We start from the raw sequence: 17776 nt of genomic DNA, 5'->3' as shown, positions 1-17776 counted from the left end.
GATAGTTCCAAAGGCCTGCCCATCTGTAAGCTTGTGGATCCAATTTGACTACTCAAAGTGTTTTCTGCCGTGTGGGGGATTTGTAGTAATGTAGTGGTCATCCAAACTGATGCAAAGGTTGCCAGGAAGGGATAGCAGGGCACTTTCTGTTTGTTCCATCAGTTATCCTCAAAGCGAGAAAGAGAAAAAATACTAAGGAAAAACAGAAGTTTTGAAATCCCTTTGTCACTAGCATGTAGGGTACGCATCTACAGGAATGGCCATACATATACATGTACATGTACGTGTGTGTCTGAGTAGAGGAACATGTTGATGGGGATATGTACATGTGGCATTACTGTTTCAGTAGCCCTGAAAGACTGGCATAATTTCTTAAAACTTCGCAATGCCTGATGATTGACAAGAAATTTTCTCTCCTTTTTAAGGACATATTAAATATTTAAAAACAGAGGATATCAAACAACCAAGTCCCTTCTCACACATGAGACAATGTATGTATGTCTGGCTTGCTTGTAGGCAACTTCATCTTGAATGTACTGCTCAGTCTAAGCATCATAGCAATCTTTTTATTATACTCATGACCAAAATGTTATTAGATATTTTAAACGATAAAAGCCAATTCTCTGAAGTGTGAAATTCAGTTCAGTCTTACTTATTCACTGTTGAGTCCTGTCTTTAAGTGAGTTCATACATGTACATGTAGGTCCCAAAGAAATTTGTTTTATGGGCTTTTTTTTGTTTATCGTATCTTTACATGACAGATGTAACAGAATTGAATGTGACCCCAGAGAAGTCACGATATGTAAGCTCTCATAATGCTCCACAGTCAGGGTTTCGACCTGTTACAGAAATGGGTAAGTTGTAGCCGCTTTTTAAATAATCTGAAGTAAGCGTGTAAGGCCCTTCTCCGTGTTCTCTCTTTTTCTCATCTTTGAAGCTGCCTTTCAATGTAACACTGATGAGGTCAACTTGAATGGGGCGTGGAAACCATGAAAAGGTCCATGCAATTCAATGAGAAAATTTGCTGTTTTGTTTTAATTAATCTTAGTTTACTGCTTGCAACCTATGCAGATTACTGTACATATGTATTATTTCACCCGTAGTGCGCCCCCATTCACTCGACCCCCGCAAAGGTGTCAGCCATGTTCTTCTTTTTCTTAGTGCCATTACGCCCACACATGTTTGTCCTGCTTTGAATATTTTCTTCAGTTTTTCCATCGGTAGCATGTCTTTCAGTTTTATTTCTCGATCACCTTGTTCATTTTTTTTGTTCTAATTAAGGGTCTGTTGTTTAAACGTTTAATCGTTTATAAAACGAAAAAAAATTAGTTATCCATTTAGAGATTTTCCTAAATGTTTAAACGGAACTAATTGTTGGAGGTTGCACAAAGTTTAATTGACGCAATCTGGGTTACTTTTTCTTTTCAAACGATCCTGCAAAAGTGTCTTTAAATTTCAAAACACTTCAGCACCTGGTCAAGTCAAAGGAACTTTTGATAACTCAAAGTGCACAAACTCAAGACTCCTCTTTATATCTCAAATACATTCCTCATTACCGCTGAATGAATTGCTGATTCTCTGTGGTAGCGATGTGGTGACCACACTGGATGGAGGAAAGTTTGTGTGTGCCACGGCTATAGCCTTAGTGCCGCCGCCTGCTCGACTTCAGCACAGATGCCCCGCTCACATGGTGACTGTCCAATCACAACCCTTTACAGCACTAAGTGAGATGCGTCCATGCTGCGGTGCTGCAAGTGTGCCTTTTGCGTAGCCAAATCTCACCTGAATAAAAAAGGTTAAAATTTGCTTTCTGGCGTTTTGTTCTGGTGTATTCAGCTGGTACGTGCATCATATCGAATTGCATTAATTCCCGCTTTATCCTTTGTTGTGGACAGACTAAAGCGTAAACAGACTCTATTTAGTTGTTGTCAAGCAGAAAAAGTAGACGTTCATCAGATGTAAGACGAAGGATCGGGTGCCTAAGGTTTTATTTGTCTAAACATTGAACAAAAATATCAGCTCTTTTAATACTTAATATCATTATTTTAGACACTAATACACCAAGAAATGATTATTTTCTAGTGGCTCAGCAAGTCCAGATTAAAAAAAAAAATCTAGTATAAATCCATTCTAGCTCTGCAGAAAAAGAAATCTCCCGCCCAGGAGTGATTGGCACCTCTATTGTTCCGTTAGACACAGTGTATCTTTTGAAATATTTGGGTCTGGATCACATATCTTTGAAGATGCCACTATCTCTAGGAAGACTTGCTGGGCAGATTTTTTTAATCGTAAATTCTCAGCGATTAATAAATTGATTCTTTGCAAGCAAAGCAGCATTGGTAGGATTGTTACACTTGCGCAGTTCCACAGTTATGCCACTGTTGCTAAGAAACAGTATTACCATGGAAAATCCTGGGCCGTCTCCAGCACGCTGCCTGGAGACGGCCCAGGAGCCTCACTTTTTTTGCAGTGAGCAGATTACCAGTTTGTTGTACAGCCCTGGATAAATTAATAATGGTCTTTCATCTCCTTATCTTGACATTAAACTATTTCTGTGACATCACTACTTTGTTCAAGGTGTAGATTAGTTTTACGAATCTACAGCAAACTGTAGATTCTTAAGTTACAAACCTACAGTTATTGTTTTGTAACAGCAACTGTTGATTCGTAAGACAATAACTGTAGATTTGCTACGAATCTACAGTTAATGCCTTGCAAATCTACAGTTCCAGTAGATTCGTGTCGACGAGGGGGTAGGCTCAAGTCCACTCCTCTCCTCATTTTGATCATTCAAAGAGTGACCGTTGGGTTGGGTAAGAGTAACATAAAACTGTGCTGCCGTGAGACTGATTTTACTGGGCCTCGTAATAGCCACAGTTAACAAAGTTTAGAGATACCGGGGACGCCCACACCCCGGCCTTACAGACCTTATGTGTTAAGGCAGAGTCAGGGGTCTTTTTATTTGTTATTTTAATTTATTTACAATGATGCAAAATGGTTTACCGAAATAGGTCCCAGAGGAAGAAGGAAATACCTTTTTACATGACGTTTAATTCACAAGGTCTATTACGTGGTTGCCATTCTTCAAAGCTCACTGACATGCATTTTGTTACCCTGGATTGAATCATCAGACATGGCCGTCCTCCTATGAATAATGACCAGCAGTTTTATGGACCCATGAAATTTAATTCTCTGCAGTCAAAATTTACTATATAAAGGATGATCAACAATTAGTTTCATGGAGAATGTTGCATTTTAGTGTTTAGTCCCCTTTTCTTCAAATCTGGTCAAAAGTTAGAATTTAACAATTAAAAAAAATCATTGTTCATGTGTGAAATGTGAACCATCATACAGCAGCTTTTTTGGCAATTTAGATTTGGGCTGAAATACAACAGCGTACTCTTCTTTTGTCAAATTAAACAGAAAACCGATTTACTTCTTCTTTGTCATGTTGACACTAACAGTGATATTAATTGTATCCCCATCCTTTGATGAAGACACAAGTTACCCAGAGGTAGTATTAGCGTGGTCAGCCGAGATATTGGTGGAATCTGAGGCAGAATTACTTTCATGTGGTTGATGTAGCATTCCTCAATTTCATAAAGTCTTGTGGTGGTTTTAGTCCGGAAGGTTTTGCTGCAATGACACACGTATAATAATGAATCCAAGGTGCAAGATGAAGAGAATACAGGTGCACGTATCAATCCAGCACTGAGTGTCGACTGCACAAATACTCCCATGAATTATGGAATTCCTCAATTTCATAGAGTCCACAGTGGTGGTTAGTCCGATAGGTTTGGCTGCAATGACATGCATATAATAATGAATCCAAGGTGCAAAAGGAAGAGAAGTGAGAAAGCATCCAGCACTGACGGTGTTGATTGCACCAATACTGTCGATGTTTGACTTAGCCCAAACCTGTGCATGTAAATGGAGCAAAGATGTGCACTCAGGCATAGGGTACAGGGCATCATGCTCCAGACTCCATGTTCGTGTAACAATGGGAAATAGTTTAAGTCAGAGACTAGACTTGGATTTCTAGATTCGTGGAAGAATGGAGTTGGCTTTGCCTCGCCCATTCTTACCTACTGAATCTACAGTTCCTCGTCCATTCTCCTTGACTTAATTTACGGAAAATAGCGCATACGGTGTAGACATTTCCAGGCCTCAAAATTTTTAAACAACTTCTTCCACCAAAAATTTCATCTTTTTTGGAAAAAGAAAATATTCTGCTGAACAGGCCAATGAATATATTCCATCTCCCATTTGGTCTCGCTCCCGGTTTTTTTGGTGATTGTGTTACCAAAATAGTCAATTTTATGTTCTTAAATTTAATAGTTTTTGCGGGCTGGATGGTGGTCCAATGTGGACTGTGCATCAGCTCTTGTCCCTTTTTCCAGCAGCCAGCAAAAGTTATCTGGTCGGGGACATACAACAAAATCTTGGTAACTCAAAGTCAATTAAGTTGAAAGATGGTTTTATCTGAGAGGCCAACTATAATACCTAAAAAATACATGTAACTCTGTAACTGCCCGCGATACCAGATCCAGTTATCTTGAGGTTTTTGTGACACCGATCAAAAACACTGCCAAATCACTTCAAAAATGAAAAATCTGCCACAAGACCTCGGTTTGAGTCATAAACACTGGAAACGCTTGCATGCGTGCTGCTCATGGCATGGCACATTGTGCACTGCGCGCACCACCACGATCGTGCAAACCCTATTTTCAGGCTATCCTGACTGCAGACTCTTTCATGGACAAGTTTCTATAACCGCACGACCAAAGAAAATGTGTTGTCATCAGTAAACCAAAGTGAAATAGGCCTGTGCCGGGTACCCGCCCGTTGATTTCTTTAGATAGAATAGTCATATAAACCTTTGCATCTAATGTCTTCTTAATCAAAATGACTTCTTTAGAGTTTCCATTTTTGTTAACTTACCAAAAACTGAAAGCTTTTCCTCCCACTTTTGGATCGCGCAGCATTACCAAGCAAATTCGTTGCAAACTCAACTACATGGGTGCAGCAGAAATGAATGTGACGTAATGGGTTCGTCAACTGTGCAGTGCAGGGAGGGAGGGTACCGTTGATAGCTCACTGTACAGTTGAAAAGTTGAGTCAAACTTTACGCAATGTCTACTTTTTAATTTATTGGAATTCTTATTTTTCATATAATTTTCTCAAAATTAAAAAATTCTTTATTAGAAAAGCAACTGTTTACAATGGTTCTGGCTGAAAATTAATTTTTAATTTTTGCATGGTTATTTTTTATTCATGAAGACGTTTTTGTCTCGATCCTAAACCGATCCAGAACTAGGAAAGGTGTTGTCATCACTTTCATCGATCAATCCTTTGAGTCCAAATATAAAAGCTTAGATTTTGAAAAAAATTGAAGTATATCCAAATCATAAAGTTGACTTCTGACCATATTTCACTTGAATTTGTGGATTTTTAGCTGCAGTCATGATACTGAATAATTTTCGTGATCTAGAACTAGGACTTTATCAAAACCTATTTGAACAAGAGACCGAAGGAATTTTGTCTTCTGAGGTGGAAGCGCTGTTGATGTACACTTGCACGACTGTATTTGTAACTTTCAAACTCTGTTGGCCTAAATGACTTTTGTGCGGAAGAAGTAGTGCTTACTCTTTGAGTTAAGAGTATTTTTGTCAAATAAAACAATATGAATGAAGATTATTTTATGTCGGGATTGCCGGCGAAGCGTGAGCAGACTGTGTAATATTCCAGCGGTACTGAGACTCCACATGGCATGCAGTAAGTAGCGATCATGCACAAATTGTGCGGTTGATCACTGGTAACCAAAGCACTAAATGTGCTCTACAAACCCAAAGAGTCAGAGAACCAGTTTAGTTTTTATACCAAGAAATATCGTCATCGTCAAACTTAAATTTCAAGATTATTTTTACATTCAAGCAACATGAATTCCTCAGTGATTCGGCGGAACTAAACTGATGAGGAATTGAACAAAAAAGCAGGAAGGAAAAAAAAGGGAAATGTTGGCAGGTGCAAGTCATAATACAGACGGCCAATGAATTGTCACTTGTCAAAGTACTTATACATCAAAATCATCTTGACATTTCAAACCTCAGGGGAATAGAGTTATTCTACAGGATTACTAAACAACTTCATTGTGGCACCTTCGTGTTGCAAAACTTTCATATCGCTTATAGTCTTTTTACAAGGTGAAGCACTGCTATTGCTTTCACTTGGCCTTCCCCATGTGTGGTCACATGACCTTTGCAGTGTCAGTGTCAGTGATTAGACTGCCTGAAGGGGACTACAATTGGGCCCAGGTTAGCTTCAGTGTCTTAAAAGCCAGGATTGCAGTTGCAGGTAACGTTGATTTATGCAACGTGCATACAACTGGTCCTCGTGAGAAAAGAAATGCCCTTGCGATGACTCCTAACCCTATATAGCCTTCTGATACTTTCAATGCCATTTAAAGCATTTTGGTGGTGGGTTGTTGTTGAATCAGAAACTTCAAAATAAGTGGATATAATGGTGTAGGCATTGTTTGAGTTACGGAGGTATATTAGTACATAAAACTTTAATCCTTTTAACCTGTGACGTACATAACACGACCAGCGCTCACCATTTGTGCACGCCACGTGCGTCCGCATGTACGTGGTCATGCAGCATCCGGGTCATTTCCTTTGAGCGGTTGCAGGTGCAGGTTACATGGTTCTAAAAATACCCGGAAATGCAAACCCCTAAAGTGAAAAACCCTGAAATTCTGTGGCTTGTTACACTGAACAGGATTGGTGAAAAGTCAACAAATCTGCCACATGAAGTTACTTTGTTGAAGTACTGTAGTTGATTTTTATTTTTATTTTATGGTAGAAGGAAATCTTTAGGTTTCAACAATAAGAAAATTTTAGTAAAATTATTTTTGGTCTGCAAAAAAATGCACTGTGAGATTGAATAAAAAGGGGGAAGGAAATCACCAAAAATGTTGCCACAGCAGAGCAAGTACATACACATTTCATGTACACTCAAGGAAAAAAGAAATGCACCTGTGATTTTTTTTTTAAGTTTTAGCCTGAAATTTATGAAATCAAATGTATATGTTAGAATCCCACATATAAGTCCTTCACATTTTTGCCCAGTCGTCTAATCTTTGTATAATTTTATAATTTTTTTTGAATAACAAAAACAAAACAAGTTAGCACCACCTCTCACAGAAGTGGCATTTACAGTTCAATAATTAACATGATCTCCATTCGCGTCAATAACAGCTGTAATTCACCTGATGGATCAACAGTAATGCTGCAGCTAGTCCTGTGGGATAGCAGCCTACTCTTCCTCCAGTGCCACCCCCAGCTGCTGTTGTGTCACTTGGGGATGATCTCATTGTTGGATGTGACAACCGAATAAGTCCCGCACATTCTCGATGGGGTTCAAATCCTGACTGAGAGCTAGCCATGGCAACACCTCAACATCGTTCTCCTCCAGAAAGTTGACGCACACCTGAGCCACATGGGGAACAGGCATTGTCCTGCTGGAACACAGCACCAACCCCAACGCGCTCCAGTAAGGGCAGTACAATTGGGTCCAGGATCTCGTTGTGGTAGTAGAGGGCATTATTGAAATTTCCTTCGATGAAAACAAAGTCACTGCGTTGATTGGCAAATATGCCTGCCCAAACCATCACACTTCAGCCATCCAAGCAGTTGACTTGACAAATACAAGCATCGGTGTACCGTGGCGTTTCATGTACACCTGCTCCCTGCCATTGGCCCTGAAGCATTGGAACCTCTTCTCGTCTCTGAAGACCACCTGTGACCATCTCTGCAATATCCAGCGTCGGTGTGCTGTGCACCGCTGGACCCCAGTCTGGCGATATCGGCGTGTCAGCACTGAGCCCACATACAGTCAATGTGGTCTGATCTTGTCAGCCCGGAGATGATTCCTAATGGTTCTTGCACTCACTTGCCTATGTTGTGTCCCTATATGGTCTCAGCGGCAGTGCGTATAGCGTGCTGGAGCCTGTCATTGAGGTGGCACAGGCAGGTGGTCATGACCTGTGGCCTGCCAGCTCAGGGATGATCTGTGGAAGTGCCGGTAGTGTTGTAGTGCTGTTTAAGTCACACAATTGTCGAGTGGTGGACCCCGAACAGCCTGACCACTGCCCGTCTGTTCCAGCTTAGAGCATGCTAATGGCTCAGTCTCTCTCACGTTGTGACACTCGTGGCATCATGGATACAAGTTATTTTGGCGTCATTTGGTGTCTTTTTATACATGTAGGTAGGGGTTGTATTCAGGACAGGAATTGTCAAATGCATATCTGGGCATCACTCATGTGTAATCATTAACATAAAATGCAGAAACAGTCCAAATCACTCAACCAGAATGTGACAAATACACATTGACATTCTCTAAAATGCTCAAAATAGAGAACATGCACCATTTTTACAATGCCGGTCCGATATGTACTCCCTAAAAATGTGAGAATTTGTGTGTGGTGCATTTCTTTTTTCCTTGAGTGTATGTATTTTGGCTCCATGACTCGGGGAATTACGTTAATAATATGAAATCCGTACAACTCAATTTTAATTTATTTTCCAAGAGATAAGTTTTCAGATGTAAATGGCAATGAGCAAAAAACATTACTGGACCACCGGCATGTGGTACGCGTGGCCCGGTCGTGACTTTTTGACTGATGTTATGCTTCAAAGTTTGCCGGATAAGCCACCCGGCATATAAGCCATAGACACATTTTTCAGCTTGAGAGTCAGTGTGTAAAGCTACAGCTTATAGTCCAAAAATTACAGTGTTTGGTTCCACCCACTATTTTACATAAATGTAGTTGTTAATGTTTGTCCCAAAAGTCACATTTATCCAAATTCATCATGATGACTCCATTACATGATTTGTTGAATTTTGAATATCTAAGATTTTGCCATAGGGTTTTTACACATTTTTCTACTACACACTATTATCAAACTTAATGCTTGAGTAGTCCTCAACTTTGACCAAGAATTACAACAGAACGAAAGAAAAACCAGACTAAATTTTCCCTTTCTTTTGATTGCAAATATACCCAATAGTCAAAATACAGTGTATCAACTACATGTAACATTTTCTAAAAATTTTTGAGTTTAAATGCAAATCACTTGACATCAACCTATTAACCACTTCTTGCCGGGGACTCCGGAATCGGACAAAGGAAACAGGGCCCTGTAACAAAAGACCGTACTCCGAACAAAAGACCAGGCTGCTGGGCATTATCGACATTTTTCACTCTCAAAAGTGGTGATAATCCATCCAACCTTGTTTTGAAACCGTATACCAGGGTTTGGGGCATTTATAGCAAGCGGATTACCACAGGGGATAAAAGTGCTCCACCACCGCAGCGATGAGCCACACAGCTCCGCTGCACGCTAATCTGGCCCCTATTGAAAAGAGGTCAGCAGTGCACTGAGCCAGGTTCGTGAACAAAAGAAAGTTACATAACACCACACAATCTGGGCTCTTTTTACAAGGCTGCAGGCCTGGCTGAAATACTCGGGTGTCAATGAAGGTCACCTGTCAACTTAGAGTAGTGCCTAAAGATTACTTCGTGCGGCTATAAACGTCCGTTAAATGAAATGATGAATTTTTGAAGAATTTTGAAAACGGAAACGATGATAATTATGCCGGCCCAGCATCATCAACATTGAAAAATGCCCCGGCATGAAGTGGTTAAAAGGAACAGTTTTTCTACACATGTGTTTTTAGCCCATTGACTTTGTACATGTGTTCAGGCCACCATTATAGTAACTTCGTGATGTTTGATCGCTCTCAAAGTGGTACCCAACAAAGACCCTAATATAACAATTGTTGGAAATTGTTGAGGACATCATGATGACATTATCATCTGATTCATTGCTGATTTTTCAATATTTATTTTAGCCCATTGACTTTTTTCATGTTTTCAAGTCACCATTTTGATAACTTGCAATGTACCATCATTATCAAAGTTACAGCCAACGAAGACCCTGAAATAAGAATTATGCCAGATTGATGACATCATGATGTCGTCATCTTGTGAGTTTTGTAAATTGTATTTTGGTGTATTTTTCCCCAACTTGAAATCCGAAACAGCTCTGTGGTTGTTGCTGTCACAACCACCACCTCTGATTTATCAGGTGATGTTGAAAAATCAATGACTCAAATTTGACTTGAGCACAATTTGTGATTTGTTTGACTTCACTTTTGTACTCTGTGACTTTACTCAGCTTGACACAAATTTTCAATGACTAATTGTAGCACTGGTTTCTGTCCAAGGGGTGTTTTGCTTGGTAATGCATGAGTACATAAACATTTTAAGGGATGAAAATCAATTATGTGCAGGATACATATTCAGAGAATAGAAATTGGGTAATTCAACCATTTTGATTTGATTACAGTCCAGGCAGAGGTACTGAATTCCATGGCATGGCTTCCCCATCAACCACACTGCATTGTTGCGGGGGTTGCTAATAAGAACCTTCGGATCTTTGATGTCAGAGGTAATGTAAGGAACTTGTGTTCCTATATGTATGAAAAGTTTCTTGAAGAATGTAGAGGGCTAATATTTATATCTGTAATTGACATCCACAGTGATTGTTGTCTGTTCATTGTAAAAATATGACATCCGTTTGGATTTCTAGGACATAAATGCTGAGCCCATGGTACATGTACGTATTTTAATACCAATTTCTTCCATTCATAGTGGCTGCTTGCCATCTTCTTTAAAAATGATGAACAAGTTTGTAGCTTGTGGGTATTAATGCGTTTTTATCAGTTCCAAAATTTGATGTGTAATTTGCATATGAAAAAGGAATTTGAACCCCAGGTGTTAAAATTTTATATTACACTTATACTTATTAGTGTATGCTAGTAACAGATAGAAAAAATGATAAATTGTCATGTGTTTAATGTTTAGTGATTTAAAACAATGTGTAGCAGTAAACCATGACAGCCTCTGCATTCCAGTTTATAAAAAGGCATAAACAGGTTCTCAAAAGGCTAAATATTTTGAGATCTAACATTTTGGAAATAGATTTGCCTCCCAAAAACCAATACACTACGAATTCATTGGCCAAAAATCAAGACAACAGAACTAAGAGGCACCAACTGGGCCGATTTCAGAAACGTGTGATGTCAAATTTTTTGTTTGTGTTGCATTGATGACGTAATGGGGGATGTGTACGGCAGGCATGCATGGAGATACATGTACATGTACTTGTAAGCTGGTATCGTTGCACCCCAAATGCAGTTAAATGAGGAGTCTCCTGCATTCACATACATGTATATTGTATATACCCATGCCCAGCCTTCATATGCAAATTTCCCATGTTCCTATTACAATTCGCTGAAAAGACTTAATCATGCACTGCAATCCCACCGCCTTGATCGTCCTTCTTTTCTCAGTGCTTATATCATTTACTGATGTGTCTTTATGGCATTTTCAGAGTTTTGAGTTCTGTAACCTTTCACGTTTGTGAATTGACTTTCTGTAACCTTTCACGTTTGTGAATTGACTTGATTCCTGATTACGAATAAAGAGTGATGTCTAATCTTTTGGTAAGAGTGTTTTTTTTTTATTTTCTATTTTTGTTGTTCTTTCTGCAGCCCTTTGTCCTCAGTGTGGTCCGTGTGTTCGAATAATAACGGCCCAACACTGGATGGGTCAGGCCCTGGAGTGGGGCTTGGCGGGCTGGCCTGCTCCTTTGTGGTGCTGTTTTGCATTATCCGAGATTAAGGGCCACGTTAGGGAGAGACCTAATGGAATTAATGGGCCGGGGCTGAGCGAGCAGTTACTGCAACAGTACCCTGGATCCTTATCTGCATTGATCGGGTTGAGCAAGCAGTTGCCTAAACACTACCCTTGATCACACATGACCACGGCTGGAATTGATCGGGTTGAGGCAGCAGTTGCCGCAACACTACCCTTGATAAATAATGACTACACGATACACCTGCCAACCGGGCTGAGCGTGTTGTGCCGCACACTACCCATGGTCATCGACACCCACTCCACGTATTTACAGATCGGGTTGAGCGTGTTATACCATAACAGTACCCTTGACCACAGTTGACTGGAGCATAAAGAGCTGTTCCTTTCTCTATGCTGCAGGTACTGGTCGTCACTACCTGCCACATCCCCGAGCAATCCTACCGACTGTTGGTCCAGCGGGGCTTGCGTTGTGATGGTCTGCCGTCTGCCCTGGGTCCCTCACCGGCTCCTGTTCGCCAGGGCTTTTGTCTGCCACTCCCCATCTGCAGGTCCGGTCTGCCGACGGCCTCCCGCTATCAGGCCACCGACCGTGACCTAGGACGCTCGTCATAGAATATGACTGACCATTCATACATACATGCGGCTCAGCATGCTTTGACCTATCACGACCTGTATTCCAGGCATTTTTAGGTAAGACGCTTAAACACTCATCGTCTTCTGCGTGGTCCAAATGCAAGAAATCTTGCTCTACACCTAGGCAAGATATTTCTTAATCGGGTTTGATGACAGTGGTCCGCTCTCTCGGAGATGCTTTCCACTTAAGCGGCCGCTTTGAGTCAATCTCCTCTCCCTGGCAACTGCTCTGGCCCTGGATGCCCTGTGCAAGGATCTCCTTCCAGATCCTCACTTGGATTTGTTGCTTACTGCGCTTCTACTTCACATCCGGTTCCATCTCCGGCTTCATATCTCTCTCCATCGGTCTGTCCAATACATGACGGTGCCCGTTCGTTTTACACATGTATTTTTTTTAATTGAATTTGCGCTTACTACATGTAAATTCATTCAATAATAATACTAATAATTCTTCAACTTGTCCGGGTTCACTTAAGACTCACATCTAGCTCCACCCTGTGAACATGCTACACCTGTTGGTGTCCCCTTTCCGTGTTATGTACAGCTAGTGAGGTTTCCCATTTAGGCCTCTGCCTTGATCTGTCCAGTTTTCAGGGCATCCAGGCGTGCAGGAACTACATGTACACTATACTGGGCTGCCTTATGTCATTTACTCATGCAGCTCCTGGTGATTGTGAGTCTGAGTCGCGCATTCTAAACCCTGACCACAGCTCCAAAAAATGCTCATAGGCCTGTTGCTACACTATGCTTCAAACCGCTGGTTAGCACCCGAGACTCCATGCTTGGGGCCAGCTAGGCAGGAAACAGAGAAATCTGCTCTCCGGGCATAGCTCCACCTTTTTATGGAGCTGCCCTGGTGAATAAAACGCAATACGATCAGCTTACCCTGTGTGTTTTATTCTGACCATGGGTCTTCTGGTCATTAATGCCTGCGGTAGATGTCATCGCCCCACCTGCAAACCCATCGAGCACTCAGGCATGTAACAATCAAATGTGAACTCTGGACAGGCTCCCTTCTATCTCTGACTGGTGATCACGCCAATAGTACCCACGTCTCGGGCATCCTAATTCACCGAACTTCACGTCATAGTGAATTCTACACGCTCCCTTCATCTAATAATTCCTGACCCTCGATGCATTCTTCCATTCGGCCTGGCCACACCCCACATTGCTTTCTGGACATGAGTTCTTCTGTAGTGGGCGTGTCCAGGGTGTAGATACTGTAACTGTTATGAGGTCTGACAAAAGTGTGCTACTGTCCTTGCTCAATTTTGTTAATGGTTTGCCATGATTGCGTATCCAACTGTAAGCTGCGTTTATTGCAATGAAAAGGCAGACTTAGCAAGTATTTGTCATTTTCACCATTTATCCGTTCATGTTCTCTGTTCCAGTGAGAAAATGGAAATTGCTACATGAATATTGCTTGGATGTAGGATGAAATAGGATATTTGAATGCTTAAGTCATGGAGTGATTTTCCATCTTCAGACACTCCTTACCTGCCATTTTCTATTCTTGCAATGCGTGTGGAATGACCTTAATTTCCCATGCATGTGATGGATATGGCCGTAGTCCTCCAACTTAAAGATACAAATGGCCACTTTGAACATAGTAATGTACAATTAGGGCTCATTACAAGAGGGCTCATTATCCACTACCAGCCGGGGACTCCGGGATCGGAGCCGTATGGTTTATATGTGTGGCCGGGGTCTCTGAACTCGGACAAAGGAAACAGGGCCCTGTAACAAAAGACCGTACTCCGAACAAAAGACCAGGCTGCTGGGCATGACCGGCATTTTTCACTCTCAAAAGTGGTGATAATCCAGCATTATTTTGAAACCGTATACCAGGGTTTGGGGTATTTAGAGCAAGCGGATTACCACCGGGGACAAAAGCTCTCCACCACCGCAGCGATGAGCCACACAGCACCGCTGCATGCTAATCTGGCCCCTATTGAAAAGAGGTCAGCAGTGCACTGAGCCAGGTTCGTGAACAAAAGACAGCTGTGTGACACCGCACAATCTGGGCTCTGTTTACAAGGCTGCAGGCCTGGCTGAAATATTCGAGTGTCAATGAAGGTCACCTGTCAACTTAGAGTAGTGCCTGAAGATTACTCCGTGCGGCTATAAACGACTGTTAAATGGAATGATGAATTGTTGAAGGATTTTGAAAACAGAAAAAATGATAGTCATGCCGGCCCAGCATCCTCAACGTTGAAAAATGCCCCGGTCCGAAGTGGTTATTCATTTCTTATAATGAGTACTTCAGCCTCTTTTTACATCTGGGCCAGCCTTCCTACGCAATCACCTCTGGTGGTGGACCATCACCAAGCACCTATCGTCCAGCCTTCCTTTCTTACCCCTAGGTCCAGATGTAACTGTGACGATGGATGTGTCGCTGCTTGGATGGGGGGCCTCTCTTCCTCCACTCTATGCCTCCGGGGTCTGGGACACCACCTTTCAAGACAAACACATCAATAGGTTAGAGCTTCCAAGCGGTGTTCAACGTTCTTCGCCACTTCTGACAACACCTACCAGGTGGTTCCGTTCCAGTCCAGAGAGACAAATCCACTGCATTGGCATAAATCAACTGCCAGGGTGGCACTTGCTCTCCTCAACTCTGTGCCTTTCTGTGGCAGCTCTTCATGTGGATGAACAATCAAGGAATCACCCTCCAAGCCGTCCACATAGCGAGAACCAGCAACAGCATAGTAGATGCACGCTCTCAGGGCACTGTCTGACCAACAGGGTGGATTCTTCACCCGAACGTGGTCAGCCAGATTTTTGCGGAGATCGCGAGTCCCCATATCGATCTCTTCGCTTCTGCCATATCCCAAAGTTCTGCTCCAGGTTGCCTCACCTACAGGCACGGGCGACAGGTGCCCTACAGATTGACTCGTCGGGCCTTCTGGTCGATACGGCCTCATTGTTGGTGGGGTTCTTCAGCAGTTCATATAGGCTCTTGACTTGTACTGGCGGTAGTACCCCAAGAGGCCAAGTAAGTTGCGTAGCTCACCCACGGTTCCGGGTTTCCTGTCCCATACTGAATTGACCACTGCAATATCAGATGGATCCATCATGTGTTCTTCACCGGAAATGATGTGTCCCAGATAGCTTGGATCGTTTCTGATTTAACTCCTGATAATCAATGCAAAGATGAAGAGACGCTGGGAGGAGGAAGGCGACTCTGACTTTTTGATTCCTCCAAGCTTCACAATATCTCGAAGGTATAACTTCACATCTCGGTACAATGGTGGTGGAACTGCCATGTAGGACTTCTATGCAGGACAATCATCCTTCATCTACAAAAATACATCTTGAAAATAGTTTGTGGTACCCGCTGCTTCACCTGACTTGGACCGGCCAGCCGGCCCCAGCAAGCTCAGTGGTCTTGTCTCAGTGTCAGTGGTCAGACGTCTGCACTAGTAAGCAGGAGGTCGTGGATTTGAGTCACACCCAAGTAAGCTTGTGAATTGTGAAGCTCTTGGACAAGCACTGAGCATACAGTGTTTATCTATATACGTTGGGTAAGAGCAAAAACCTGTTATATAAATTAACATCTCCCCAACGCAAAAATACATCTTGAAAAGGATTAGTGGAGTTGGAAATGATGATTGAAATGTTGGAGGTTGGCTTGTTTCCAAGCCCTATCACTGCAGATTGTGGCTGGAGGTCATCCGCCCAGTGGGCATCTTCGTCTGGTTCGAAGAGGACTGCTGCACCGGAAGTATGGTGACCTTGGCGGGCACGACATGGCAACTGCAATGACACTACTCTTTGGAATAATTACATTCCCTCCTTCAACTCTTACGTCACTGACTTGGTCTAGGGTGTCTTCCTGGATAAGATGAACAAGGGCCCTTACTTCTCTCTAGGTCATCGATGGGAATGCTGCTTCCACAGTCTTTACTTGACTGGGTAGTGTACATGTACCTCCTTTCACTACCTCCTCAATCACATTGTACGCAATTATTGGGGCTCCTGTGACTGCTCGTGTCACTAGTACTGGAACCGTAATCGGATGCTTCTGTCCCAAAGTTAGTCTGAAGGAGACGTCCAGGCATCCATAAAAGCGAATTGGGCATCCGTTGGCTGCCCTAAGATTTAATTCATCCAATCCGAAATGCTCTGATAGTGGACGCAATTTTGCATCTGGAATCCTGGTCTCTGAATTCTTTCAGCTTGATGAAGATAGACATGCCCTGGTCTTCCATGTCCTCAATCTCTTCCCTAGTCAGGTTGCATGTTATCTTCCTAGCAAGGGTCTGGGGGCTGCCCTCTTTACCATTGATCTCTTCATAGCCAGGTAGGCTGAGGTGTTGGCAAACTTACAACAACAAAAACTAAAGTTTACTCATCGATGGATGAGGATAATGGCACAGAACCTGGGGTGGTGGTCCTAAACCTGGCAGTGGCCCTGCAGCATAGCAATTTGGCTGTGTTGGCAGTTGTACTACAACACAAAATGCTGGATGTTTGTCTGAGCAGTCCTCCAAAACTCCTTGGCATATTACTTATTGAGTTTAGCGTTGATTTAACACATTATTACACGGAAACCTGGAGAACAGTTTATGAGATTCCTGTCCCAACCTACAAACTGCACAAGACTGGAGGACATCATATACCCCATTACATAAAACATACATGTACTGTACATGTATGTTGAAATGTATGTAAAAAGTGCAACAAATCATGCATTTAAACTTGATGGATTGAAAAATCAACGCAGTATGTGGACAAGAACCATGCAAGAACATTGTGTTTTGAGCGTTCATCTACCATGAGACTCGCCTATAAACATGCACCCTACACATACATTGTTTACAGTGGCAGCTCCCCTGATGTTTCAGAGTCTCCTCACTTACAGTGTGATGAACTCCTCACTTGCACAAGGTACTCTCCCCAAGGGATGAAAATTATCGAACGGTACTCCTGTCATATATGGCATTTTGAGGCTCCCGTACATGTGTTAACATGCCATGTGTGGAACACACAATAAAGCACTGCCTCTGAACATACGCCTGAGTACACGAGTACATTACATGGTGTCAGAAGTTTGGAGTCCCAAACTGAGCAAAACGGGAAAGGCAATCGACTAGAACTCATTTAGCAGCAAGAAAGCAGCGTCCCAGAAGTCGGTGAATAAGTGAGTACCTCAGACTATGGTCGCTCAAACTCATAAATAAAAAGGCTGAATTTTGCACACCAATGACATGGCAATGCGTACGTTGCTGAAGGACCGAATCAGTTTTGTGATAAAATATCACACATCGTTATAGTGCAACGAACTCTCGTAAGACATGTTTCGACACACAAAGAAACTGTCACCAAGAACCTCTGAAGCTGATAAAAACACTGTTGTAAGGAGAATTGCTGTTAAAGTGATCAGAATTGGTGTTCCCCCCCCAAAGAGCTGCACTTGCC

The 17776-nt window shown here is 42.2% G+C and overlaps 1 protein-coding gene across 5 annotated transcripts in view; it reads left to right on the top strand.

Moving 5' to 3' along the window:
* LOC110988453 (GATOR2 complex protein MIOS-like) overlaps positions 1-17776 on the top strand; it is a 147501-nt gene that overhangs the window by 40794 nt on the left and 88931 nt on the right. For all 5 annotated transcript variants that reach the window (XM_087147893.1, XM_022251952.2, XM_022251950.2 and 2 more), the window contains exons 6-7: positions 762-854; positions 10410-10511. In XM_087147893.1, the coding sequence (XP_087004019.1) occupies positions 762-854; positions 10410-10511 (195 nt within the window). The remainder of the gene's footprint in view (positions 1-761; positions 855-10409; positions 10512-17776) is intronic.

The sequence above is a fragment of the Acanthaster planci genome, linkage group LG17, assembly GCF_054643075.1.
Source record: "Acanthaster planci isolate LZ-2023a linkage group LG17, COTS_SCS, whole genome shotgun sequence".
Taxonomy (NCBI): Eukaryota; Metazoa; Echinodermata; class Asteroidea; order Valvatida; family Acanthasteridae; genus Acanthaster; species Acanthaster planci.
Note: the sequence above shows the minus strand (reverse complement) of the source record. Positions and strands in the feature narration are given on the sequence as shown.